The sequence below is a fragment of the Hippocampus guttulatus genome, chromosome 19, assembly GCF_054856545.1.
Source record: "Hippocampus guttulatus isolate MCC_2025c chromosome 19, RoL_Hgut_1.0, whole genome shotgun sequence".
NCBI classification, from domain to species: domain Eukaryota; kingdom Metazoa; phylum Chordata; class Actinopteri; order Syngnathiformes; family Syngnathidae; genus Hippocampus; species Hippocampus guttulatus.
Genome location: NC_141279.1, coordinates 7,102,653 through 7,128,687, shown reverse-complemented (window position 1 = coordinate 7,128,687; position 26,035 = coordinate 7,102,653). Strand labels below are relative to the sequence as shown.

The 26,035-nt window shown below is 47.3% G+C and overlaps 1 protein-coding gene across 2 annotated transcripts in view; it reads right to left on the bottom strand.

Moving 5' to 3' along the window:
• Positions 1–26,035, bottom strand: part of raraa (retinoic acid receptor, alpha a) — a 118,390-nt gene that overhangs the window by 22,124 nt on the left and 70,231 nt on the right. The window contains exon 1 of one of the 2 annotated variants that reach the window (XM_086138190.1): positions 13,855–14,588. The exons of the other annotated variant lie outside the window; for it this stretch is intronic. Within the exon in view, the coding sequence (XP_085994316.1) occupies positions 13,855–14,032 (178 nt within the window). The 5' untranslated portion in view covers positions 14,033–14,588. Of the gene's footprint in view, positions 1–13,854; positions 14,589–26,035 lie in introns of those variants that run through there. 2 annotated transcript variants of the gene reach the window in all.

Below are 26,035 nucleotides of genomic sequence, written 5' to 3'. Positions count from 1 at the left end.
GCGATTGGTTCAATTTTCACAGGTATATATAAAAAAAAGGTCAGTTATAGATTAATGGTGTCGTATTTTTTATTTAATATACAGATGGAGTGGCCCATATATCAAGTTGTCAAATTATTCGGACTTTTATTTTTTTTTCCGCGGCAAAAGACACGTCGTGTTTGACGTTTCAAAGAAATGACAGTTTGTTTTGCAACCGCTGCACTTTACGCATATTGCAGCAGGAGCAGAAATGGATGTGACAGCTTGACTTGTTAAAGGCCTGCGCAGTATGCTTGAAGACGACGCGAGCTCCGAGAACTAAATTTTGATGGATAGTGCTTCAGATTGGGTCCAAATGATTCGCCCCAGTCACCCCCCTCCCACCGCGGCATGGAAAAGTACACGTGCTCGTGATAGATGAGGGGTCCGAGCAGAGGCCGTAGGGCAGGGTGGTCTGGGGCAAGGAGCTTTTCTAGCCTGTTACCGTCACCCCCTCCGGAACGCCAGGAAATGGTGATGTTTGTCTTGGGCCTGAAGTGGTGGTGGTGTTTAGCCAGGACTTGTGTCGGACTAACATGAACAACAAATATGCCAATGTAGTGACTAAAGTGTCCATCTGCCTGCTTGCACGCTGTCGGTATCTGCTACTTAACACCGGCGCACTCTGGTCTGCTTTCCATCAATCTACCAGCTCCCCGCCTCGTCTCAAAGATAAGTTCCCTCTTCGCGCTGCCCAGGCCTCTGAAACAACAACACACCTATCTGTGCTGCCCCGGCAAATGGGAGCCACAACTGAGAAACATGTGTGGATAAACTCGAGCCCCGGTGGGGGAGGGGGCCACCAAGAGATGGAGCAGATGGCAAAGGTGAGGTCTGAAGGGGCTCAATGTTGTGCGGCAATCATGTTAACCGCTGTTGCTGCTCCTGCGACTGAATTTTTAAATACAGTCAAGCGCAGAGCATGTCGAACGCGCATACATTAAGTTAATTATAAACACGGAGCAAAAACAGCAGCCAGTCGGTTGAATGTGGGGAGGGGGGGGGGGGGGCAAAGTGCGGCAAGTTCCCTGGCAACGACGTGAGTAATACGGGGTGACTCCAGCCAGCAGCTGTCCGAGAGTGGCAGAGCCTCGATGGCAGTTGGAAGTTGCCCCCAGGCGACCCGGGCTACGCGGCTTGAGCTGATGACGTGGTGGGCATGCAGGGTCCGCCAGCATTCGGACGATATTTTCGTCAGCTATGGAACGTGGCTGCGTTGTCCTCAGCCGTTTTGCTGCAAAACTCCCCGATTGCTGAAGTCGTCGGTGTCGAAGGAAGTATGAGGGAGTGACACATCTCAACTGTTCTAGGATCTCTGTATTGCTGGGGAGGAGCTAGCTTTAGCCAGGGTTGTTTGCCGATTTTACGGAGATGTTCGCCCGTTTTTGCTCTGCTGAATGGCTGTGACTGCAGCTTCAGAATATTTTCAGAATTGTCGATTCCAATGATTATCCGATTGATGATCAAAAATCCAATAGATTTTGATTTTGTGGTGTTGTTTTTGTGTCGCGCTGGCAGAGAATTCAATATTTGCGGGCAGGGGTTGCCTGAAACCACCTGCTTATTGGTGGTAAAATATTCCCATATTTTAAATGTTCCCAAACGTTGACATGTGAAAAACAGTGAACGGCAGCAAATAGAACAAGGACAAGGTGCATGTTTTGTTCTGAGGCGCTTCACACACTTCCCCCCTTTGTTGAAGGTGTTTTCAGTATCATTTACACATGAGAAGTACCTGCTTAGTGAATGAGATCACCTGTTGACAGCTTTGAGATTCCGAGCATGCCAAAACACCGACCAAGCTTGTAAAAAAAAAATAAATCCTTCGCATTCCTGTAAATGGACACTCCACCTAGTGAGTCCAAATTTCCCGTAGCACGATAGCATTTAAAAAAGAAATGATGAGGATGAGAGAGTGGAAGCAGCTAGTGATGGCAACGGGAGAGGATTTAGATGGCCGACTGTCCTGTACCAAGCAAACATTTCAAAAAGAAAGTCTCGTGCGTCCCCGCCGAAACACAGCCCTGCGCGCTGACGCGTTTGCTTAGTGACACACGCACTCGGCTGGCAGAAGGCGTAGCCGAGGCGTAACCACCCTTTGTCAACTCTCGCAAAGCGAACGAATCCGGTGTTGAACACCGACGCATAAATCAAGGTCAAGGTTGTGACACCGCTGCCTTTTTTTTTATTTTTTTTTTTACAACGCTCTCTTTTCAGGTTACTGCTAAGAGTGTGAAAATGGCTTTGGGAAACATTAATATTGATCAATTAGAGAATGATGTGCCTCAACATCTCTCCTGCGATAACAAGCAGACTCATTATCCAAAGCCGGACCATTTGTGATCATGTTGCACTTTTTCTTTGGATTTTTGTAGCTTTTACAGGACACTTTTTTCCCATGACAAACATTGTATCAGGACCAACACTGCACACTACTCGGTACTTCAAAAAGTGCACTGATACTATGCATCGATGCCACAGCATCAGCTTGACACACTTTGAGCAGGAAGAACAAGAGCACCTTAAAGTGTCTGTATAGAACATGACGATGACTATTTTTAATTAGCGGGAAGAGTTTTTTTTTTCCCCCCACAACAACTCCGAGATGAGGAACCTGGCGTCCATCTTGAACAAAATGTCACCCTGGCTCTGCAATGACACCCATACATATTAACCAGGACCCTATTCATCTTTATCGGGCTGGGCGTCACACAGTGCCTCTCTACGCCGGGAGGCCAAAGGGCCTTCATGAATGCTCCTGCTCGAGTGTTTGCTCTTCACTCACTCGAACTGAGAGGTTATCAGCACATTGATAATCGCTAATCCAATTTGACTGACAGCATTGAAAGGCCCCCCACCCCCACCCCCCTGCGATTCTTAAGCGCATATTCAGCAGGGGTGGGCAAGGAGGTCATAAATATGAGGAGCTATTTTACATGAGAGGGCTGACGTGGACCTGGAGAGGAGAAGGGGGGAAGGAGGGGGCACGGGGGGGTGACGAAGGATCAGGGAAGCTCATCAGAGACGATATGGGGAGAAGAGAAGATCACCGGGGACAGGCTTTGTCATGTTAAAGCGCCTCTTTGGACCCGTGTTCTCCCTTTGCCCTCCTCGCTCTTTGCCTCTCTCTCTCCCCCGCTCACGCCCTCGGCGGATAACACAATGGTCAATCACAGGGGAATAGATTACGAGGGTTTGATCTTCTCAACTTCAGAGCGGAGGCATGACAGTGGAAATGAGGGAGAGGTCGGGAGTGCAGCGTGTGCGTGACTCCTGACGACAGTGTGTGCAACGATGCTAAATAATGGGCCGGGTTGGGCCTTTTTCTCTTGAATTCCGAAAACGCTCTCCTGTTTGTCACCGCGTATTCATCAACGGTTGGCACCAAACGGCGACGGCGCCACTAACTTTGTTAAAGCGCTTCGAGATGCCAGAGGATGTCTGAAGGGTTAAAAAAAAAAAGTGTCAAAAACAAGCTGTACGGTACGTCGCTGTACACTCGCTAGATCAAAACAAACCGTAAACTGATCGTTTTGTTACATTTGGCCCCGCCCAAAAGCTGACCTAACTTTTGTCGGTTTATATTCACATTGTACTTTTTGCAAGTGAACTACATTCCGTCAACACAACTCCGCCTGTGACGCTCGGTGCTCCCGGTGGACATAAACGACCCGATCGGCGAGATATTCTTGACATTGTTCGACAATAGAATCCAAAAACCCCGTACACAACTCTACGATTTACCTGGAAGCGTCGCTTTACAGGCTGCGGCTGCAGCGTTGAGCGTTTCTTGGCAGCATATCGAACCGCAGCTAAAACCATCAGGAACCCCCGCGATAACTTTACCGGCAGCCAAGCCACCGCTCCCTCGCTCACGCACACTAATGATGACTGATGACAGGCAGTTGAACTCCACTGTCTGATGTGCGGTGTCAGGGGGCTCCTTTGTGGAAAATTTGGGCAGGGCGAGGGAAGAAAAGCGAGAGACGGACACATTTGTCTCGACTGCCTCCGCTAATTCAGATGATAGGATTTTTGCACGTGGGTAGCATCGGGAGGCTAAGTTAGCTTCGGGAAAGCAATGGCTGACTCGCGGAGTCATCGAGAGAGCACAGTGGGATGTTACTCGAATTTAATGAAGGACAAGTTAAGCTTCCCCTCTCTGTCTGTGTGTGTGTGTGTGTGTGTTTGTTGTCGGTGCTTCTGCAGACACCAATTTCCTGCATGAATCCCTGACCTTTCCGTGTAGCCTGGAGGGAGCTATTTGATCATTTCAAACACACACACACACATCGAATTTTCTGTGATATGTTGGCCTCCTTGTGACCACTGGTTTTCGCCAGACGTGATCTCTGGTAAGCCTCCACAGGAAGTCGGTCCGATTTCCCCAGCGCGAAGGAGCGCTGTGTGATTTAAAGCCACTGATGTGGCTTCTTCCTGAGGCCTGAGCAGATATACTGTCAGAGCCATAAACATGGCAGGTTTAGCGACGCCGCCGCGCTCCTCATTTATCACTGGTATTTACACTGGATGTATGATTTGGGAGTTTGATTTACCTCGGTGGAGCCAATGAATGGCCGGACTCGGGTATCGTGTACAATACGAAGCCTCCGCGTAGCAACGATATCATCCAGGGGATTGGCAACAAACGTCTATTTAAACCACGTATTATTATTATTTTTTACAATGAATGAAAATAGGTTAGATCGATTTAACTGAGTCTGTTTTGTTAGAAATGGATCGCCGTAATGCTTCGGTGCAGTGGGAACTAGTCAGCCACGAGGGTCAGCGCGTGCAGATTCATTTTCGCCTGTTAAACTGCTTAGTCAGCTCACTGTTTTATTTATTGCGTTACTCATGGCTCTCAGAGCTTTGGGAAAGAACTGGGGAAGATGATGTTACAGCCGTTTGCTTTTGTTAAGTATACAAGGCTTTTTTAAATTTTTCTTTCTGGGCTTGTAAGCACACACTTTGATAGGTCAGTTGACGGCGCGCCATATCATACTTTTACAAGTGGCCGTTATTGAACGATACAGCGCAAATCCAGCAAACGACGACTTGCAAGTGATGACCAAACACTTCCGGACATGACAGTACAATCGATTGTTAGTTAGCTTGGAGCCCGTAAAAAGACATTCTCTCTGGTGTCACCTCGGGCGACTTGCAAACAGACGCAAATAACTTGAACTCAGCTCTCAGGTGAGCCCGCCGTGGAAGCTTCCACTTCTCCCTCCCTTGTCCTTTGTCCCTCGAGGGTCCAGTTAACCCCGGCTGGCCTCCGTTGACTCCTCTGTCTCTCGGCCTTGCGACCCGGGCCTCATTACGACCTTGCGGGAAGCGGGAGAAGCATTTATCGTGACCCACTTCGGCGACCAATAGGAGCGCACACTTCTTGCCAGTTAACTCTGTCCATAAAGCTAAGTGGGGCCCATCATTTATTCAACAGTTGCCGATGCATAATTCAGGGGACAAAGAGGACTGTCATGAATAGGGACACGCACAGGTGAGGTCGGGCTTCGCACGCCATTCCGGACGACGCATCTGCAAACACTTTATTTCGGCGCTCATCACTATGCAGGAAAGTGTGAGCTTAACTGGAAGCAGACGAGTACCAAAGCAAATTCATATGAGGGAAAGCAAATTTTAAGTGCGACGCCCCCCCACCTCACTTTTTCTCCTCATCCTCTCCCAACAATCAAGCATGGGTCCTCGGGGAGCCACTGATGTTAATACAGTTATTAAGCCTCTCCACTGAAGCTGAGTCCACCTCTTCAACCCTGGGCATCAAGAGCCTCTCCCTCTCCGCCTGCCAGGCAGCAAGCAAGCTCACTTGCTTCCACAATAAGATCAAACAGTTCAAGCAGGCCCGCTCAAGGGGAGTCTGTGATGGTGCTTCCCACCGAGCGCTAAAGCAGGTTGGGCTGGCTGCATCAAGCCCGCGGTGCATCCCAGCAGGCTTTATGGAAGGAGGGGGGGGGGGCGCTCCTCGGTTCGACCATCCTTTCAAGTTGTCCGACAGAGATTCCCATGCATGTCTTCGAGGTGTTGGGGGATTAGAGCCATGAAAGGCTCCGGCGAGTGCATGCTCACGGGTGGATTTTGACGGCACGGAGGCGCTTGTAGCTCTGCAAGTTGATCGCAGGTGAGCAGCGGAATCAAAAGGGGTGGCCAGGTGAATAGGTAAAGGCGCCCGAAAGGGAAAAAAAACCACGTTTTCATAAAATGTGGCAAAGCGCGCGACACGTGCTCGGGCTTCTAATCGCCGCGTTACATCCGATCCATAATTTACAACGGTGGAGCCAGACGGAGCCCATTTGGGCAGCCATGCACACGGCACGCACAGTACTTGATATAAAAGGCCTGACTGCCCACATATTTGACTGTCCCCCTTTCACCAGCCTGACAACCACATGGCCTCATTTCAAGAAGGCGAAAGGTAATGAGGGGTTTCCCATGAAAACTGGGCCACGCATGAGCGTTATAAATACCGGCAAAATAGCCGCGTTAATGGGGGCTTTTCGCTCTAATCTTGACATTCTAAAAGGGACGGGCAAGATCGAGTCAGATACTTTGCATGAGTTTAATAGGACGAGGATTTGGGTCATTGTGTACCAGCCTCGCCGCGCCAATACTGTTGGCAATCAGGGGATGCGGGCCAAGTCTCTCGTGCTCGAAAAATATAAAAGAAAAGACAATTGATCAGCCACGACAATCTCCTGTTTACTTTTACTACCCGACAGCTTTTTGCTTAAAATACATCTCAAGATATTATCATTTGAAAATGGCAGCCCTCCCACAGATAAGCCCCCCACGCACCTTGAGATCTCTCTCCTCACTCTCGTGGGGTTTTTATTTTTATTTTTTTTCGGCTGCAAGGTGCTGACAGCCCAGAGACAATGATCCAACTCCATTGTAAGACCGCAAGCAGCAGCACTGTGAAACGCTGTTACCAGAAATGGGGAAAGAGGGTCACGAGAGGATGGAGCAGCTTTGCTGAGCACCACCAAACATGTCTGTTAAATTTACAAAGGCACGGGCGGAGTCAGTTTCGACAATAACTGGCTTGGTTGCACGGAACCGATTGTTGATTATTAAGCGCGTCTCGATACATAGAGGAAAAACAGAGCGCACATGTGCTGCTGATTGAGTCTCAAGTCGTTTCAGACTAAGATGAGCCAAATACATCCAGCCACACTTGCAGCGTTATTCTCCCATGCCATTCGATAGAAGGCTTCAAAAATATCAACTCATCTGGAAGTCCATCAAATTGAGTCATGATTTGGCACATTGTCCTCCTCAATTTCACAATGAATGAAGAGAGCAGGCGTCAGCTCGGTAGCTGCTGTTGTCCACAGCTCGCGGCCGGACGCTCACACGCAGGCTAGCGTAAAAGCGAATATGGACACAAACACGACAGTACGTAGAGTATTTTCCATACATTTTATGCTTGCATTTTGTGTGTGTGTGTGTGTGTGTGTCGGTTCAAATACATCATATTTAAACAGTTTTACCAAGTCTAAATGTGTTGCGATCGTTGCCTCGGCGGGGGGCGGTCTGTGCTTTTAAGTGGAGCCATTCTAGTTCCGTTTGCAGATACGGTGTTTACGTGTGCATGCGCGGAGACAAAGCACGACATTAAGAATTCAACCAGGCGGAGAGGATCTATGACGAGAAAAAAGAAAAGGGCACACGGTAACCAAATAAATAATTCAGACATATACTTGAGATTAAGTGTCGTGTTTCCAATCAGCCATTTATATTTTTTGGCTAAACATGAAAAGCTTTGCCTGCCGGAGACAAGAGTTCCCTTATCACAAAGTGGCTCTATTCATAAACGCAATCCCCCCTTCTCCGGTGTCCTGTCTTAACCGACATGTGTTTGGAGTAGTCAAGCTTGGGGCCATCTCTCAGTTGACACAATACTTGCATCGCAAACAACAAGCGGCCGGTAACCCGATCGCGTCTGCCTCCGTCGCCGCGACAGACCTTCCAATCCATCACTAAGCGGCTACGCACTCCTCCTTTCCATCTCCTCATTTTGGCAGTCCATTTCATCTGGGTCCCAGGTGGGCCTTTAAGAGTCAAATGTCGGGAGGCCGCGTTCCAGACGTACAAGTAATGAATATGAAATGATTGAAAAGGGGCTGTGGGAGCAGAGCGACATTCGGAGGGACAAATCTCCTCTGACACTCGGGCGGGACTCGATTGAGTCAAGCTGGGCCGGTCTGGCCTCGGTCAGGCTGGCGTGACGGAGCCAAAGAGATGAAGATACACAGTATGTATATCTAAAGTTACATGATAGAAAAAGGCCCCATAAATCCAAGACATACGGGAGGGCCTCGTCTTCCTCCAGGAAGGCACTTAGACCAGATATGACGATAGCCAGCCTAAATCAGGACAGTAATGAGATTATCTGGCAGAGTGCGGCTATCTTGTCCATCTTAGAAGGAGGAATGCTAGCTAATCAAAACCACAATTGTAGCGAGGGGGGCATGCTGGTTTTGTTGAACAAATAAAGATTAAGGTTCGAGTAATCCCGTATGCGCTTTTGTTTCTTCTAAAAGACACGAGGCACAAACGAGGCCGCGGCGTTTCTCTCTTTTTTGCCTGCTGAGTGACTGAGACGGCGGCAACGCCGTGCTATTTTCTGCACGGAGCGGCAAATGAACGGCCGCGGAATTTGCATTTTTAGCACGCTAAGCTCGAGACTATTTTCTTGGCTCCCCCCGCTCTCCGAACAGCATGACATTCCATTGTGGCCTATGCGTAGGTATGCGAGGTGGAGGCGGTCGTGTGATGCGGACCGGTGTGACTAAACTGTTGCGCGTTAGCACACGAAATATGGAAGGTACATCACATATTGTCAAATAGTGGCTGGCCTTTGCTCTACTGATGAAGTGCATTAATGTGACGGGGTTTTTTTTTCTCATAAATTGACTGTTTTTATTCATTGCTGTGGAATTGAGAGGCGGGTGATACGGTAGTGGATTGGTTAGCACATTTGGGTGCAAGGGTTCGATTGCAGCCTTCCTGTGTGGAGTTTTTTCATGTAGATGATTTTCCAGTGAACTACTTATTAGATACAGAAAAAAAAAAAGAAAAACATAGGGCAGGTCTGCTTTTATGAATTTACGGCGAGGCTGACTGCCTAGCTTAGGACCGCCATGTTGCAAATTTTACCGTGTAGTTATAGGGGATGGGTGGTTGAGGGGGTGGGGGCAGAAGATAAAGTGAGCTGGAGAAAGGAGACACTTTGGGAATGAAAATGCCTCGCAGATGAATTCTGTGGTGATGAATGAACCAGGTTCGATAGCCAGATGAATTTATATGTGTTCCATTATGAGGGGGTTGGCTATGAAACATGGAGATGGTGGGTGGCGGTGGGTGGAGAGAGGACGGAGAGAGCCCTCCCTGGGTGTGCTGAGGAGCTAGCCATGCACGGCGCGTTGCGAACAAGCCATCTGTAGAGATAAGTAAAGAAGTGATTACAACGGGGCCAGCTCCATTTCTGACAGTTGACGCTTGGCTGCACCCACGCAGCGAATTGATTTAAATGAAGAAGCTATGAATATTTTAAAGGGCACCCCCCCCCACCCGTCACCCCATTGCCACCCCTCCTCCCCCACAATTGAAGCTGAGCCGCCCGCTCAGTCTTGTGTATGTGCACAACACCGATAGACGCAAGGGGAAAAGTAATTATTGAAAGTGAGATGGGCCCTTTAGTGGGTCCAAGTGTGTTTGTCTTCACAAACAATCCCAAAATAACAACACACCAGACTAGGGTTGGGATAAAAAGTTGTGGGCTAAGGCGACCGCAAACAATGCAACATTTTGGCCCTGAAGTGTCATCGCCACGTACCGGCAAACAACTATTCGCACACACATTCTAGAATCTCCACTGAAGCTAACACACGTTTTTGTAATGTGGGGCGAAGGCGGCGTGGCCGGACAAAAGTCGCGCAAGCGTGGGGAGAGCATGCAAATTGCAAACGGGAGGGCCCGAGCAGTCACAATTGCTCAATAATAAGTTACAGTCATGTTTGTTGCTGTGTGCAGAAGATAAAGAATATATGTCTGTGAATATGCTATTCGTTAGCCTGTCTACTGTGTATTACATTAGATGTACATATTATACATATTAGATATTACGAGACCAGTGATTTTAAGTAGTGTAGTGCATTGTTACGACATTACAGTCGTAACAATGCACAATAATACAACCGCAGTGTATTGATTGAATTGCATTTATTCATAATTGTCATGATTTATTCATTCGAGGGCTGTTGCTCGGGAATGATTTGTAATCACCGCAAAGTGCAATAAATAATAGATCACAAACATTGCATGTTCCTGCCGCGTCAACGTTTTAATGACGGATGTGTCTCATCGAAAAAGGTGCAACAAGCGTCTTGAAGGTTGGTGACAAGGCGTTGTTTGGGGGTGCGAGTGATGGCAGGTTGCAAAATGTCGCCCCCGCGGCCTTAAAGGCAAAGAGAACCGTTGAACTCCCTTCAACCTTTCGCTATTCCAAACATACCTTGATGACAAAAATGGATTGTCTGCGCTCGGCTGCAGGTGAAAGCGGGTGTGATTCTGTGGACAGAACTTGAGCCCACTCTCTTTTTCTGTCAAGAGTCTGCGGCAATTCCAGGCATTTGGGCCCAACTAAATCATTGTCGCCAATGGCTGAAAAGGCATGTGGCACAATAAGGGGGCCTGTCTGACGCTTCCCTCCCCGAGAAGAATAGAGGACCTTGTCTCAATGCCACTCCAACATCTGGGACCTTCCACAGCCCACAATACGGGTGTAAAAGTAAATCTTCCAAAGCCGAGGGACTAATAGTGCAGTTTAGAATATTTATTTTGGGGGATTTTCCTACTTCATGTCAACGCGGCCACACGTTTGCAATTTTACTGATGTAGAAAGCTGCTTTGCCAAGACCCTTAAGTGGATGAATGAAGAAGAAAAAAAGCAAGCGTAGAACATATTCAATGACCTCTTAGTCCGGATGTTTGGGATCGTGAAATTCCCATCAATGTCAAGAGCTGAGTGTGTATTCACGGTTCTTAATATTATGAAATCGAGAGGGGGAGGATGTGCTGTTCACAGTTTGTTTGCATGTCTAACACAATTCTGCCGGCCAAGTGTAAACACAACACCCCCGCCTTGCCATGTTTCCGTCTGACAACCACAACAAAAAGACACTTCAGATACATATCTTGGGTTTTTTTTCTCCTCTTGATGAATTAATGTGCCACTGACCTCCCTTTGCATGGAAAAATACAACACTTTTTAAAAAAAATTATTTGTGGCTCCGGCTTCTTAAATAGCACATGAGTCAGATTAAGGCACCATTCATTTGACCCCCACTTCAGGCTATGTTCATAACCGCTAGCCCACTTGGCACACCTAACTTCGGAAGACAAACTAGAAAAAGCACGCCCTGACCTGGACACTATCTATTAACAATCCCTGGTCAGCGCTTTGTTTTCATACAGTGGACTGCCTGAAAAGAAAAAATGGCAGGGGTCAAAAAAAAAAAAAGACAAAAAGCACAAGAAGCCTATGGACTGTCGAGCATTTTGAGCCCACCGTGCAATCCCTGTTTTCCTTCATAACCCCCCATTTGTGTGTGTGTGTGTGTGTGTGTGTGTGTGTGTGTGTGACAGTCATGTGAACAGGACCATGCACATTCTTTCATGCATGAGTCCGTAATTGCTGAAAGGTTTTGGACGGGCATTTCATCGGCAAGACCGGAGTCTTTCATTCTACGCAGTCAGCAGGCACACTGTTTACATTGGAAGTAGCTGTGCGCTCACTGCTATAAGTTTGCGATTCAAAAAAATAATAATACAATCAATTGTTGACATATTTGTTAAAATGGTCATTCTGGAAAGAAAAATGGAGGCATCTCGGGCCCCCCGTTTTGTGTCTTCATTTGTTGTACAATGAACCAGCACGCCCGAGGAAAAACAACCAATCCCAGACATGGCTTATGAGGTGTCAATCATTTATTTTGCACTCGTGGACACACTCGTCGTGGACGTATCTGCCGCTGCCTTGCAAAGAATAAAACTTGTTTTGTGGTACTATTGCACTTTGGGGAAAGCTTTTTAAGCCGAAGGTAAGAGGTCAGCACAAGGTCATATGGGTACATCATCTACCGTATAGCTCCTGTATATATCCAACTACATACAATTCAAACAAGCCTTTAAATCAAGATTTCACGTGTTGATAAGGCAATGAAATGCAATAATGACTGTACCCACTAAAAAGAGCTAAAAGGCTTGTGGCGCCTTGAAAAACGACGAGCCAAAATGAAAACTAAAAAAGCTTTGCAATCCCATGCACAGAACGAAAGGTTACCCAGAGACAAGTGGTATTTTAAGCATCTGCTTTTAAAAAAACACTAACAGGAAAAAAACCAACACCAAAAAAGAAGGAAAAACAGAATGCCAGCTGATGTTTAGGGAAATGTTTTTTGCTTTTGAACGGGGGCTGCTTAAAATTCCTGCGAAAGATGCAGAGGTGAAAACAGAAACACGCTGGGTTTTGTTTCGTGGGCCTTTATGATCTAATAAGTCCCACAGCCCCGTGATGACAACAGCGCGTATTGCACTGCTTTCGACTCCACACCCACCACCACCAGCAGCAGTCTCCAGTTGGCCACTAAATTTTTTATTACATGGGCCCGGTGAGGCAAACAGAGGCTATAATGCCCACATCGACCCCCCCCACCCACCGACACGCAGCGACTCCACGGCCGAGCTCAACAATGTGGAGCGGAGTGAGGGATCAGAGGTCTCTTCCTGGGCCAAACCCCCACGCCGTCTCACCCGAGCTCACATGGTTCGAATCAATGCTACCACTAAAACTGTTTAGTGGGCCAATTCAATAATTACTATCAAGCTTGCAACTTATCTCCTGTTGTGCTTTCAGGCCGGGAGGGGGTGCGCGGCAGAGGGGGTTATTATTTGAGAAATTAGGCAAAAGCAAGATCGGAGTAAACAGCGTGGTGGTCGTGAGGGGTTTTATTGCTCCCGCCACACATCAGAAAGCCCCTTAAAAAAAAAATCCCTTTGTCATGTGCTTCTAAAGTTTCGAGTCAAGGAGGAAATTGGCCCTTAAGAGTCTGTGGAGATTCCTGCCTTTTTACACTCCTTCAGCTGTGAAAGACAACAGAGCTATCTCCCGCTAAAATGCCTGCCTGCACTGCCTCGGCTTTACAGAGTTGCCAAAAAGACTTTGTTGTTGCAATAAAACTCGATTGCAGCTGCACGTACGGGGTCATTCCACCAAAAAATAAATAAAACTTGCCATGCCATACCACTCGGATGCAATAAAACTACGACACTAAACACACACAACACTAACTACTGACCTAAACTAATATACATTTTCTGTTAAAGCTTAATATCTTTTTGCATGTTTTGGGGGGTGGGGGGGGCACGTGAAACCCACAAAATTGCACAGAAAAAGTGACCTGGTGCCACAGAGAATACCAGAAGGTTGTAGACTGGCAGGAACGGTTTGATCTAATTACAGTCAGCGTGCCTTGCAGAACCGTGTTTGTATTAAGTGCATATTTCAGCCTTGTGGCCCCCCCAGACTGAGGAAAAACGAGCCAACGTGGATGCCCACGAGGGGCTGAGAAAGTGGGTCAAGTATATATAATGCAGATGTGGAGCTCTGGATTACTGATAAAGAGTTCATTTGTGGGGGAAAATTTGATAATATAAGGATGTAGATTAAATTCAATCACGTGAAAGGTAATCCATACAATTCAATGGAAGTGAGGATTGGGGAGGGGGGGGGGGTGCGGGAGTACCTACAGTGATTGGAACCGTTCCAGTGCTGGTTTCTGACGGACGAGCTGTAAGGATGAGGAGCCCCGGGCACCAGTCCTTTCTCCGGGAGAAGACACCCTCTGCTCTGGTTGTAGTAATCCATCATCAAAAAGGGGTTGGGGCTGGGGTTCAGTCCCACTACGTCCACGCTTTCGTACATCATACGGGCCCAAAAAAAGGGGGGGGGGGGTCGTATTCCCACACACCCCAAAAAAAATAAAAAATCTAAAGAAATCAAACTAGTGCGCACACCAGCCGAGGTAGAAAGAGAGGCCACCAAACGGGATCAGCGCAATAGTAATAGATCCATTTGAACATTTGCCTTGTCGTTTTTGAACGCGATGTGAAGCTAGTGGAGGGGATTTAAAACACGCATGCTGCGGCGGAGACGCGCTCGAACAAAAAAAAAAAGATGCGCCGAATAAAATTCCAAAGAGGAACGCGCACGCAAAATAGTCGAGGGAATCCCGTCCGACTGCACCTTCCCCCCCCCCCTCGTCTCTCTCTCCTTTTTTTTTTTTTTTAAAACAATCCGTGTTTGTCCCCAAGCCTTTGCGCGAGACTCGTCCGCTGCGCGTGCCCGCAATTCAGCGACCCGGCGTCGGTGTTCGGATTCCTCAGCAAAAGCGCTTCGTTTGCGTCCGTGCGCGTAGACGGATCGAGCCCACACGGAGGGAGCGTGTCGCCGCTATCATGTTCTGCAGCAATGTGACAAGGCGCAGCAGCTGAGGGCTGAGGCTCCACCCCCCCCCCCCCCAAATCACACACACACACACACACACACACACACACACACACACACACACACACACACACACACACACACACACACAATCCCCCCCCCCTCCCCCCTCCCTCTGCTTTCATCCGTTGCACCGCCTCCGTTTAACCCATTCGGCACGTCACCACGCTTCTCCACAGACCATCCCGAGAGAGGCACCACCGCCAAAGCGGCCTCCTCCTCTCAGTCTACTTTAAGTTCTGGAAAAAAAAAAAACCATGCTGTGATACTTTCCAACATATTTCCCATCCCGGTCCCCTCATTCCATTTCGTTTGACCCTGTCCCCCCACCCATCCTCTCGTCACTCCCAACCCTCACATTTTTCCCCCTGTCTCCCTCATTTGCCTAATGCTATGCAGCTGAACTTTTCCTGAACCCCGGCAAGTAGGCAGCCTCACCTCCCGGTGACCCGCCGGATGACTTGGATTCGCTTCTCCGGTTCGCTCTCATCTCACCATTATTCAAGGTTTGCCACCTTGAACACTCAATGCAACACTATTACACTTGATTTTTTTTTTCCCCCTCAAGTGCCAAGCGCCTCACCCGAGGGGGGCTGCCGGGGCGAGCTTTTAGCATCCAGAGTCAAGGTGACCGTCGCTTGTGTGTGTGTGGTTTTTTTTCTCTCACAGTAATTACAGCTTCGGTAAAATCCAGCTGTTTTCTGTTCTGCCGCCAACGTGCGTCACATCCCTGAGAGCCCGCGTCGCTCCTCCTCAACATCGCAGCATTCCATACAGCATTGTTGTTACTCGTTATGCAGACGCATGGCTTTGGCGGCTTGGAGATATGTGCCTAAACGATCAAAGTGCAACGCGCAAAGACTCACTTTCTTTGTTCAAAATTTGGAAAAGCATCCCCCCCCCCATCAAACCATTCTAGGGAACATTCTTTTTTCAATCCTGCGCTAGTGAAAGATAATTCGTGATCATGAGCAGACCCTGTTAGCATACGGGCTAGCTTTCTGGCTCTCCCGGTGGGTTACATTCCAGTCAGCGTAGGCTTTTCAGCGGCTATATTTTTGTGTCTCAAGCACGCAGCAATGTGTCGGCACAAGAAAGATGCGACATTTTTACAACATTTTGAATAGACTTGCACGCAGTGGTATTGATTTCACGCTTACAGTGCAGCTCATATGAGGCATCCACATCCTGTATCGTTCTTTAAAGGCATTAAGCACGGAGACTGGTACGCCTGGGATGGTTCTTAAAAACGGAGCTTTATCAGCGCCACTGAATCACTCTGTTACCCATTCCATTACCTCGACAATGCGCCCAACCCCCCACCTGAACCACAGCTGGCTCTCGCCAACAGCACTTTGGAGTGGGATTATCTGCGCGGAGGGGTGCGTATGTGCGTGTGGTGGGGGAGTGCGATCTGCTCCGCCACCCACTCGCCGTGACACTTCATTCAATGCAGGGCCCGGGCTGTGTTTACCCAACGTGATAAGAGCACAGTGTGCAGGCCTGAGCCGTGGCAACGGGCGCCACGCCCTCACATCACCTGCACTGATAACGCAGCCGTGCATTCCTTGACAGCATCAACAATTTGGGTCATGGCTGTCAGAAAATGCTAATTTGCCAGGCGGTGGGGAGAAGGTTCATCCTACCAACTGCGGTAGACCGGAAGTATTATTCTGCTGCGTACATGGATTGCATACATCGCACCGGTTACTGGCACGGACGCAAAGTCGATAGACATCTCATTTTTCTGTTTGCGGGAAGCCGCGGAGCTGTGCGAACTTGCCCACAGTTCGGCGAGAAAGACATAGCTGATTCGACGCCATCTTTACTGATATAACTCTGCCGCGGCAATTTTGCAGAAACTGCGCGGAAGTTAAGACTCCGGCCTCGGCGTTGACCCTGAATGGGACGAGCGTTGCGGAAAATGGATGGATGTTTACAGGTTGCACGTCAAACGGCGAATAATCAATGGTGCCTGGTTGGTTTAACATGAAAGATGAGTTCCCATTCTCAGTATATTGCATCTTTAGGGCTGCGTGATTGTCTAAATGGGAGAAAATGGGGGCAGATGGGGGGGTCGAGTGAGGTTCAAATGGCGTTATCACTGCAGTGCAGGTAGCTGGTCTTGGTCCAGCCTCTTTAAGTATGATGCCTAAGAAGTTGAAGAGGCGATTTTGGCTTAAAGCAAAGTCTGATCGAGTGAGATTAAAGTCCTGATCTGCTAACTTGATATCAAGCGGCCGGCCTCGGTTGCGTGGCTGGAAAGCGGCGCGGAAAGTTCAAGCAACGCGATGGGCCCGATTAAAGCATCAATCACACATGAGAACCTCGCAGCAATGGGCGGTTATGCAAGCGATCTGGAGAAAAGCAGAAAATGAGTGTTCGGCGGAGAGTGAGGGGGGGAGGGAGAATGGCGAGAGGAGGAGGCGGCGGGGGTGGGGGGCGGTGGGATTTGAGAAGAGGATTCAAAGAGTTTTATGGGCAAGGCTGGAGAGGAGATTGCTGGCTGGACCTTGAGGGTGTCAAACTATTTTTACTGCTCCCCTCTCACTGCTTTTCTTCAGGCCAATCAGGGGTGCGGGGAAGCAGTAAAGAGCGCTCCCTAAACCATCGTCTCTGCCGAGGAGATGAGCCATCAGGTTAAAACAAACAATAGGTTGTTACGTCATTTGGATTATAGATTAAAAAAAAAAAAAAGAGTGGAGGAAGAGTGACTTCACTGCAGCTGGTGGTGACTGAGCATTTTTGAACATTCAGCATATTCTGGACATTCTGGACATACTCCATCAACATCTGCTTCATGTTGAAGCATTCGTTTTTTTCTCCCTTTGTGTCAATGAACACTCCCTAGGCAAGCTATGCTTCATTCAGGTGGATGTTTCGATCCAATCGAACAAACACAAAAGAGTTCAAGTCATGTCAAAGTCATCAAGGGGGGCCTTCGGACACTAAATGAGGTCAAAGCAGACCCGGGCCTGTCAAACGGGGTTAACACTTGGTTGGACTTAACGCCGTCCCCGTGATGAGATAAGGCCAGACGCTTTTTGAATTGAAGTGGACAAGGACTAATTTTGGACTTCCTGTCTGATTTGGTTGCTACGACACCGACAACGGTGCCCTCACGCCACCACCCGAGCTCTCCTGCATATGTGCCTGCAGATGGCTAATGCCCAGGCACTAAAGACGTTGGGGCAAGCCCTGGCAAAGCCTTCTATCGTCCCTAAATCTTCACAGCGACCTAATACAGGCAAGCTAAGCGGAGCTACGCTGGCAGAGAAACGTAGCAAAGGAAGTTGTTTTCACGGCATGCAATCAAGTTAGAACATTTATTGGTTAATGATTTTGTCAAGTTTGACATACAAAGTGAACACACAGAGCACCAGATGAATTCGTCCATTGGTGGAATAAAAAACAAATAAACGAATAAGTCACTTTTGTTATTTTTTTTGTTCAATAATTGCCGGTTGAGAATGGACTGAACGAATTCCACATGGATTCGGTCAAAGCGCAAATGCGAATACAACTTCTTGGTTGCGACGGAGCCATGCATGCCAACAGTTTGGTACTTAACACGTACGGACATGTCCTCCATTTTCCGGCAAGGGTTGTCAGTATAGATGGAACTGATAACTGTGTCATTTAAAAAAAAAGAAGAAGAAAAAAAAAGAAACAGCCACTTTGAGTCCTGTTGTCAGTCGGGGCTCCAAAATGCTATTGTTGGTACATGTTTCCACTTGTGTAAATTTCTTGGCTTGTGCCTTATGACATGTTGACTTTGTGATTAGCACCTAGCATTAGCATGCTCACAGCATATTTTCCAGCGTCTGCCATCGCTGCATTCCTCATTGCCTGTATGTGTCTGAGTGGGCACGCCGAGTAGCTTATTGACTTTAAAGTGCACCTGAGACTCTTGTCGGTGTGTGCTGGTTTTCGTGCGTGTACTGTACGTGTTTGTTTACACAGCTGATTTTCGGGCGCCGAGGTGTAATGAGGGGCTCGACCGTACAACGTGAGAACAAGCCTCATCAATGAACACTTGCACCTCGTTCTGTCAATCTACTCGGCATATTCACAAAAGGGAAAAAAATAAAGGGAACTGCAGCCGGGATGCTTTGCCGTCATTTCCTCTGCGTCTTTTTTTTTTTTTTTTTTTTTTAAAGAACCTCTTACTGACTGCAGGGATCTTTTGAGAGCTCCGCCCTGTCATTATCCCTTTAATGTCCCTCCAACAGCAGATTCCAGCATTTATGGTACAGGCCTACATTTGCCCATAAAGCCTTTTATTGTTCAGCCGAACTCTGTGGTGACCGTAACCTGGTTCTCCATTTTTTATGGGGACCTTCACTATATCACACCGGAGGAGGACAAAGCTGCCCACCATCGGTGTTTACCAAAGTATGGCCCACTCATAAATCCATCAGGGGCCGGCGGCATTCTGGAAATGCCTCAGCGGAGCAGTGGCAGGCTGGGGGGCGGTCTGTGTGTGTGTGTGTGTGTGGGGGGGGATATAGCTTATTGTATTGCTTGGAATCTTCCACACTCTGTGGCCTTGAGTGAGAGAATCCATCTCGGCAATGATCATTAGCCCCCGCGCTTCTTTGCACTGAGACCATCACTCAGCAAATCAAAGGGAAAATTGCAATGGATGTTACCACCGGAGGAAGGATATCTCAGGTCACGCGGGACTTTAGCTGTCAGTAACATCGGCAAGTTCACATATGAACAGACTCGTGGGCGAAATTCCATTCGGAATAACAAGACGGCCAAGAGAAAGGAACAGAAGAAAAATCACCAAAAAGTGCCGCGTTTGTGTCAACTACAAGGAATCAAAGTGACGTTTAAAGAAAAGAAGAAAAAAAAGACTTCAGGAAAATAACAAGCGTATGACACGTTTAAGCCACGACTGATGCAACCGACACAGATACTCTCAAATGTATACGTACAAAGCGCAGGAAGCCTGGAATGGATGAAGCCTGGAATTCAATCCAACCTTCGCCGACTCATAAAACACTCAGTTGACGTGCACAGTTTGCAGTGGAAGTTTTTCTCTGATGTATTCCGAGTTTCCATTTTCTCAGACTCGACAAAGTTTCCCTCCGAAGTCTCTTGAAGGTATCAAGTTAGTTGGAGAAATGATAAAAGCGGAAGAAAGTTTTCAGCCAAAGTAGTCAGTCAGCCGGTAGGAATTTTCTCTTTTGTATACACGCCGGAATTATGCATAGAAATAATCCACATTTAAAATCTTGTTAGCCCATGTTAAAAGAAAAACGCGCACCAACTCCCTCCTCCAAAGTCTCCTCCATCACGACTTTCACTCTCCAAGCCCCGCAAAGAGCCGATTTCCTGCTTCCCAATTCACACGTGTGTCTTTGAGGGGATGTGAGACCTGGTGGTGGGCGGGTGGGGGGGAGGCGGATACTCTGTGGTTCGCTTTAAGTGGATTGCCCTCAGTCAAGTTATGCCCAGCCAAAAGCATTACAACACCTCTGCGTGTGACCTCCACTTAAGCGGTGCCCCCCCCCCCCCCGCTTAAAAGTGGCGCCGATTTTAAGGCACGCCACGATTGTTGCGTTGGGTTTAAACTTAAACGAGTGAATAACACAGAGGTTGACTATCATTGAGTCCCAAGCAAGAGTGCATTATAAAGAGCGCCAGAGCATAGCTGAGTAAATTACAGTTGACAACATTTATTGATTGTAAAAAACAAAACAAAAACATTTTAAATATTTGGTTAGTATAACAAATATATAAACTAGTGCTGTCAGTTTAAAAGCGTTATTATCGGCATTAATTTAAAACATTTTTAACTCGATTATTTATTTTTTATCGCGAGATTAATACGGCACCACGTCACGGATGTTACGTTGCTCTAAAATAATAAAATCTGCTCCAAGTTTGAAATCAAAGGAAATTTAGAATAGATAAAACACTGCGATTAATTACAGCTAATTCTGAGTTAAGTATGAAATTATACATTTGATCGCGATTAAATATTTTAATCGTTTGATAGCACTAATATAAACATATCAATTCTTTTTCCGAGTGTGTGTCAAAATGCAGAGCCGGTTCAAATGTTAATGAAAGCCCCTTTGCTTAGCCAGCAAGTTGGGATGTGGGGACAACAAAGGCCCTTGGGTGGGGGGTGAGCGACAGACCGCCGCGGCCGGGAGCATGACAAATGCCCCTGCCATCGCTGCCGATGTGGCCCCTGTTGCCCTGCATCTTGCAGGGAGGTTGGGGAGTGGGGGTGGGGGGGAGTGTCGGGGGTCCTCCTCATTCTAACCTGGGGAGGCCAGCAGGAGGAGAATTAATGGAATGGATGACTCTGCCGCTTTAAAAGGAGAAGGTAGCAGAGTGATGACGGCGAGGGAGGAGGAGTGATCAGCATTTCAAAAGAAGGGGACACTGAGAATGTAGATGGGGCAGCTCGCCTTATTCTCTCTGTAACTGTTGTGTGTGTGTGTGTGTGCGCGTGTATTGTTGTTGTTGGTTGCATCTGAAAGACTGCGCCCTCTTTTCTTTGGTCACATGTCCCTAATGTGATTGGGAGTCTTGAGTTTTAAATTCCATAGGTGGTCTACATTGTACCTTTGCCGTGAGCGAAATGGACGCCCTATTATCTGACTGTGTGGCAATAGCGCTTCATGCAGGACCTAATTCAAAGAAGAAAAAGGAAGTGGAAAGCGGCAATCGACATGTGGCCTGTGGTGTCAAAATGTGCATCCATTTCTGCTCAACACCAGATGACTGATGTGCCGTTGCTCAACAATGTTGCGCATACCTTCGCCCAGTGCCAAGGTCAACATTTTATCAGTGGAATCGGTTTTCTCTGACATTATTGCATGTGGCGTCGCCAATTCAAAGTACGGAGCTCGATTCAAGCTATAAATTACAACAGGCGTCCCTCAAGGCGGAGCTGTTGGAGTGAAAAAATTAATTGTGGACCGCCTTTGGGTGGTTGTTTGTCCATCTGGTTAAGTTAGGATGACAACATAAGAGGCTATGATTGGGCTGCCATTTTCGATTACAATTCCATCGATGGCTTGAGCCACTTTGAGTCAGCGCGTTATCATTTTGCCTCATTCGGCTCAATTCAGCAGAGTTTGAAGAGTTTTTCCATCTTGTGGAAGTGGAAATGACAACGACTCCATATCGGAAAAATGTTGAGTTACTTTGATTCTGGGCGAGTGACAAAAGAGTAATTTGGCAGATATAATAAAAAGATAAATCATGAAAGATATGCACATATGAATGTAGAACTGTGCCTTTGCAAGTGTAGTTTTTTTTTTCTTTCGTTGGCCTATCGCGTTAGATTTCCATCTGTGGCGAAACTTCCCAGAAAGGAAAGTGAAAAGAAACACAAGAGGGGCTCGGGGCTGACAGAAATAAAGCTGAGCAGTCACTATGGCGACCCAAACCATCTGTGTTGTGAACCCATCGAGAGGGGGAGTGTCTCAATAGTAAGTAAATAGACTAATGGGAAAAGTGAATGGCTCAGAAGGGCAGATCATTAGCAGGCCGCGTCTTAGCCATTCTCTCCGCGTTACCACGACAGGAGAGGGGGGGGGGGGGCGAAACACGAGAAAGAGCCCTGATAATATTTAACCAGTGCAGATCTATCATCAATCTGGACCCCTCCCGACAAACCATCAGTCCTCACCCCCCAACTCTGGCCTATTGTCATTCACACCCCGACATCCCTTTCACTCTTTATTGAATATTTTTGAGCCATTGTTGCACCTTACATGCACCCTCCGAACTACATTACTTCTCCCACTAAGCTATGAAAGGAGCGGGGCGGCGGTTAGGAGGAACACTCCCCCCACCCCCTCTCCCAATAATATGTTACAATGTCAGGCCTAACAAAAACGTCAACCGGCCACGGCGAAAGTCTGGCTATTCTCAAGCGGTGTATCGTGTGACACTTTGCACCGCTGAATATAGAGATGCCAGTTGAACACGTGATTTGCTGCGAAAGCAAGAAGGTATGATGGACAGACGCAAATTTCTTCCCTCACTTCTCCTGACATCTTTTCGTCAGTGATGCCAATGGGCCTTGAAGACGCGGACGGGCAGGCTTTGCCGGTAAGAAAGGCAGTTCGTTGTACAGTATATGCGTGCGTACAGGCCCTTGCATGTTTCTATTTAGCGTGTTCCGTCTTGCATGTTCAGTCCAAGCACATTTTGTCCATGTTCGGACTAAACTCGCAACAGTTAAATGCGTAAAGGGACGGAGAAAAGGAGTGCCGGGGACTTGAGGAGATCTGGCTTGTCATAGCAAACCTTTTTTTTCCTCCCTCAGTTTAATTAATCTTTGATTAGGACATCGTGTACATCATCCAAATAATTAATTCATCCCATTCGATCCCTGAAGTCAAGGTCCACATGCTTGTTGTCAAGTCAGACTTAAAAAAAAAATAAATTAATTAAATTCCCACCTCTTGGTGCTTGCACTTTTCTCACATTGATGTGCTTACACTCACGTCCAACAATGAGGCACTCTGAAACGACCAGAACAAAGCCTCGGACCAACGCCCCCTAAACTCTGTATTCAGGGGTCTTTAAAAATAACATTCAATGTATTTGGTTGATATCATACAAATATGATCACTTGTCTTGTTTGTAAACTGAATTTGAACGTAATTGAGTACAATAACACATAACTAAACTTTATCTTCATTGCAGCCTGCGTACTAGAGGCTGTTGAGAAAGTCATGTATCGGACTATTTCGCTGATAACAAGTCATTTACTTCTTCCAAGATACAATAATGGGCTGGTAAACAATGACAAGGGTCCTGTCAACAAAACAACCCTCCCCATTCTTATCAGCCCGAAACATGACTTTGTTATTATAGCGATCGCTAGCGTTCGCCGCTGTTTATCATATTGAATGTAGTTGTGGTGAAACGGCCTTACGCAACCCTTCCGGATAACCGAGTGACACAATACAGTATAGGCAATATTCAGAAAGACGTCAACAAAAGTTGCTCACGAGCTTTAACAGTAATTGGTGACCAATGTCTTCACTTCCTCCCTCCTCTGAACCTCAACTTCACTATTTTGCAAAACACTCAGAAGTGGACCCAAGTCGACACCAAACCCCCCCCCCCCCGGTGACCACAATCCTATATGGAGCCATTAAAGTAGACCAAAGTAGTATTAATACCACCATGTAAGCATAAAGCAGCATTAAGGCGACAAAGACCGTTAGTCTTTGGACGTGATGTGAAGAGACTCGCCTCGTGGGCTCACGCAGTGATCCTCCCTCAGCAGGTTTACGGATTCCAATTTGGGAATGGGTCAATATTGCATCTGGCTAATCAGTTTGAACGCAAAAGGACTGCTCTTCAACTCAATACGCACACACACACGCGGGAGCACCATGACACACAACGCGCTCCTGGGAAGCCTTGCATTGCTGACGTATTTTCAAATCGAACGTCACGTCGCCTGCCCGTGGGCCGAGCATTTCCTGACGGTAATGATGACGGCAAACCGCGTGATAAGAGGAGCGCGCAATCTGCCACTCGGACCCTGTTCCCCGTATCCTGGTAGACACGAGAACAATGACAACACGGGGGTCAATACAACAGCGCAAACAATCAATGAGGGCATTGAGCCACACGCCGCAAAGAAATAGCCCCCCCCCCCCCCCCCCGCCCACCCCTGACATCATTTTAAGCACCGCAAGTCATTTCGAAGTGAGCTTTCACGTTTCAGATTGAAGTGCGGCTTGTCATAAAGCCGCATAAGGTGCTTTGTTCCAGTCCGGCGCTATCACGCACAGGCAGACGCGCACTTATGGACGGTAAATGCCATCATCAGCACAATGCAGGTGCCCGATTATTCCAGCAAAGGAGGCAACAATGGTGGCCGTCCGCTGTCTGTCTGTGCCCAAAAAAAAAAAAAAAAAAAAAAAATCAGCCGTCTGGCAAAACAGCTGAGCACGGGGCCGCATCATCCGAGGTATTCCCGTTGTCCCAAAGCAAAGTCAAACAATGGCCGACCGCATGTCAACACCGCGATGACAGCTCAGGCTCTGTTGCGTTGATGTCATTTGAAGCGATAAGGTTGGAATTACAACCTCTGGAATGGCAAAGAATTTTCAGTAACCGTGTCTTGTGCACTTCAATTGTCCATTTTCTTTCCCCCTCCGAGAAATCACTCGGTCCCTCGTGCCCGCGCCCGCCCCCGAGGAAACCTCCAACTCTATATAATCAACTTAACCACTTTGCCGTATGCCGCCATGCTGAGCCGCCATGAGGTTTACTGGTCACACGACCGCGCTCGCTCGGCTTATCTCGCGGCGTGCAGCAGTCAAGCGGTAGCGAGAGAGGAGCCCGGGCCTCTCGTTGGCCGCGCTGATTGAGTGGCTCACAAAAGACAGTATGACAGCGTGCGTGTTTATGTGTGTGTTAAGAAAAGCCTCTCAGCTTACACGTAACACTATATTTAACCGTGCGTTGCTTTCAAAAAAAGAAACAAAAGCCAAACTGCTTTGGATCGTCTATTTTAACCGTATACGCGTCTCTTTGAGAAGCAGCGATGGGGAAGCAATGAAGTACAAATACTTTCTTACTGTACTTCAGGAGATTTTTTTTGGGTATCTGGGCAAATCATCTGTGCCGACCTCTGACCAAACAAGCTGAAAGTCTTTTAATTTCCGCGGATGACGACATGACATTAAGAAAAAATAATAAATTAGCAGTTTTTGCTCGACTGGTACATTCATCACCTCTTTTGTTTTTATTGAATTATACATAAAAAAAACCCCACTTAATATCGGTAACATTTAGTGTTATGGTGACACTCTTATGAATGTAGAATGCTGTTAATTGGGTGACATTTAAGGTTCTCTTTTTTGTAAAATGGCTGGCACAAAAAGAGTGAAGTCATGCTATCAATGTAGCCGGCGCGGCTGCTCGCGCTGATATTTTGTTGAAGATTAAGGGTATTCGCCGTCTTGACTTACTGACTGATTCGATTAAAAAAATAAAATACATAAACAAAAATATAGCATAAAAAGTGCCAAAACATTTCACCCCAAAATGATCCTGCTACATAATAGACCAGTAAATAAATCATGTTTTTTTTTCCCCATGAATGTCGCATAGCTTCCGGTAAGGAGAACAGATCTCCACCTCTTCTTTAAACACAGTAATTGTTCCAAATTACACAAATTCACCCGCATTTGCATAATAATGTTCTTAAATAAGAGGCGTAAGATACCGCCCGCTGTTTGCTTGGTAATACATGCCCAAAAATAACTCCGGCAACATTTGTTCTCTGCCGTCGTATTTCATTGACAGGAAACACTGGTTCAAGTCTGGTTTCCTCTCAGTGTTATTGTTGCCAAGTTGCAAAATACTGCCAGCATTACAACGCACACCCAGTTTCTTAATAATGAAAGCCACCTTTTCTAG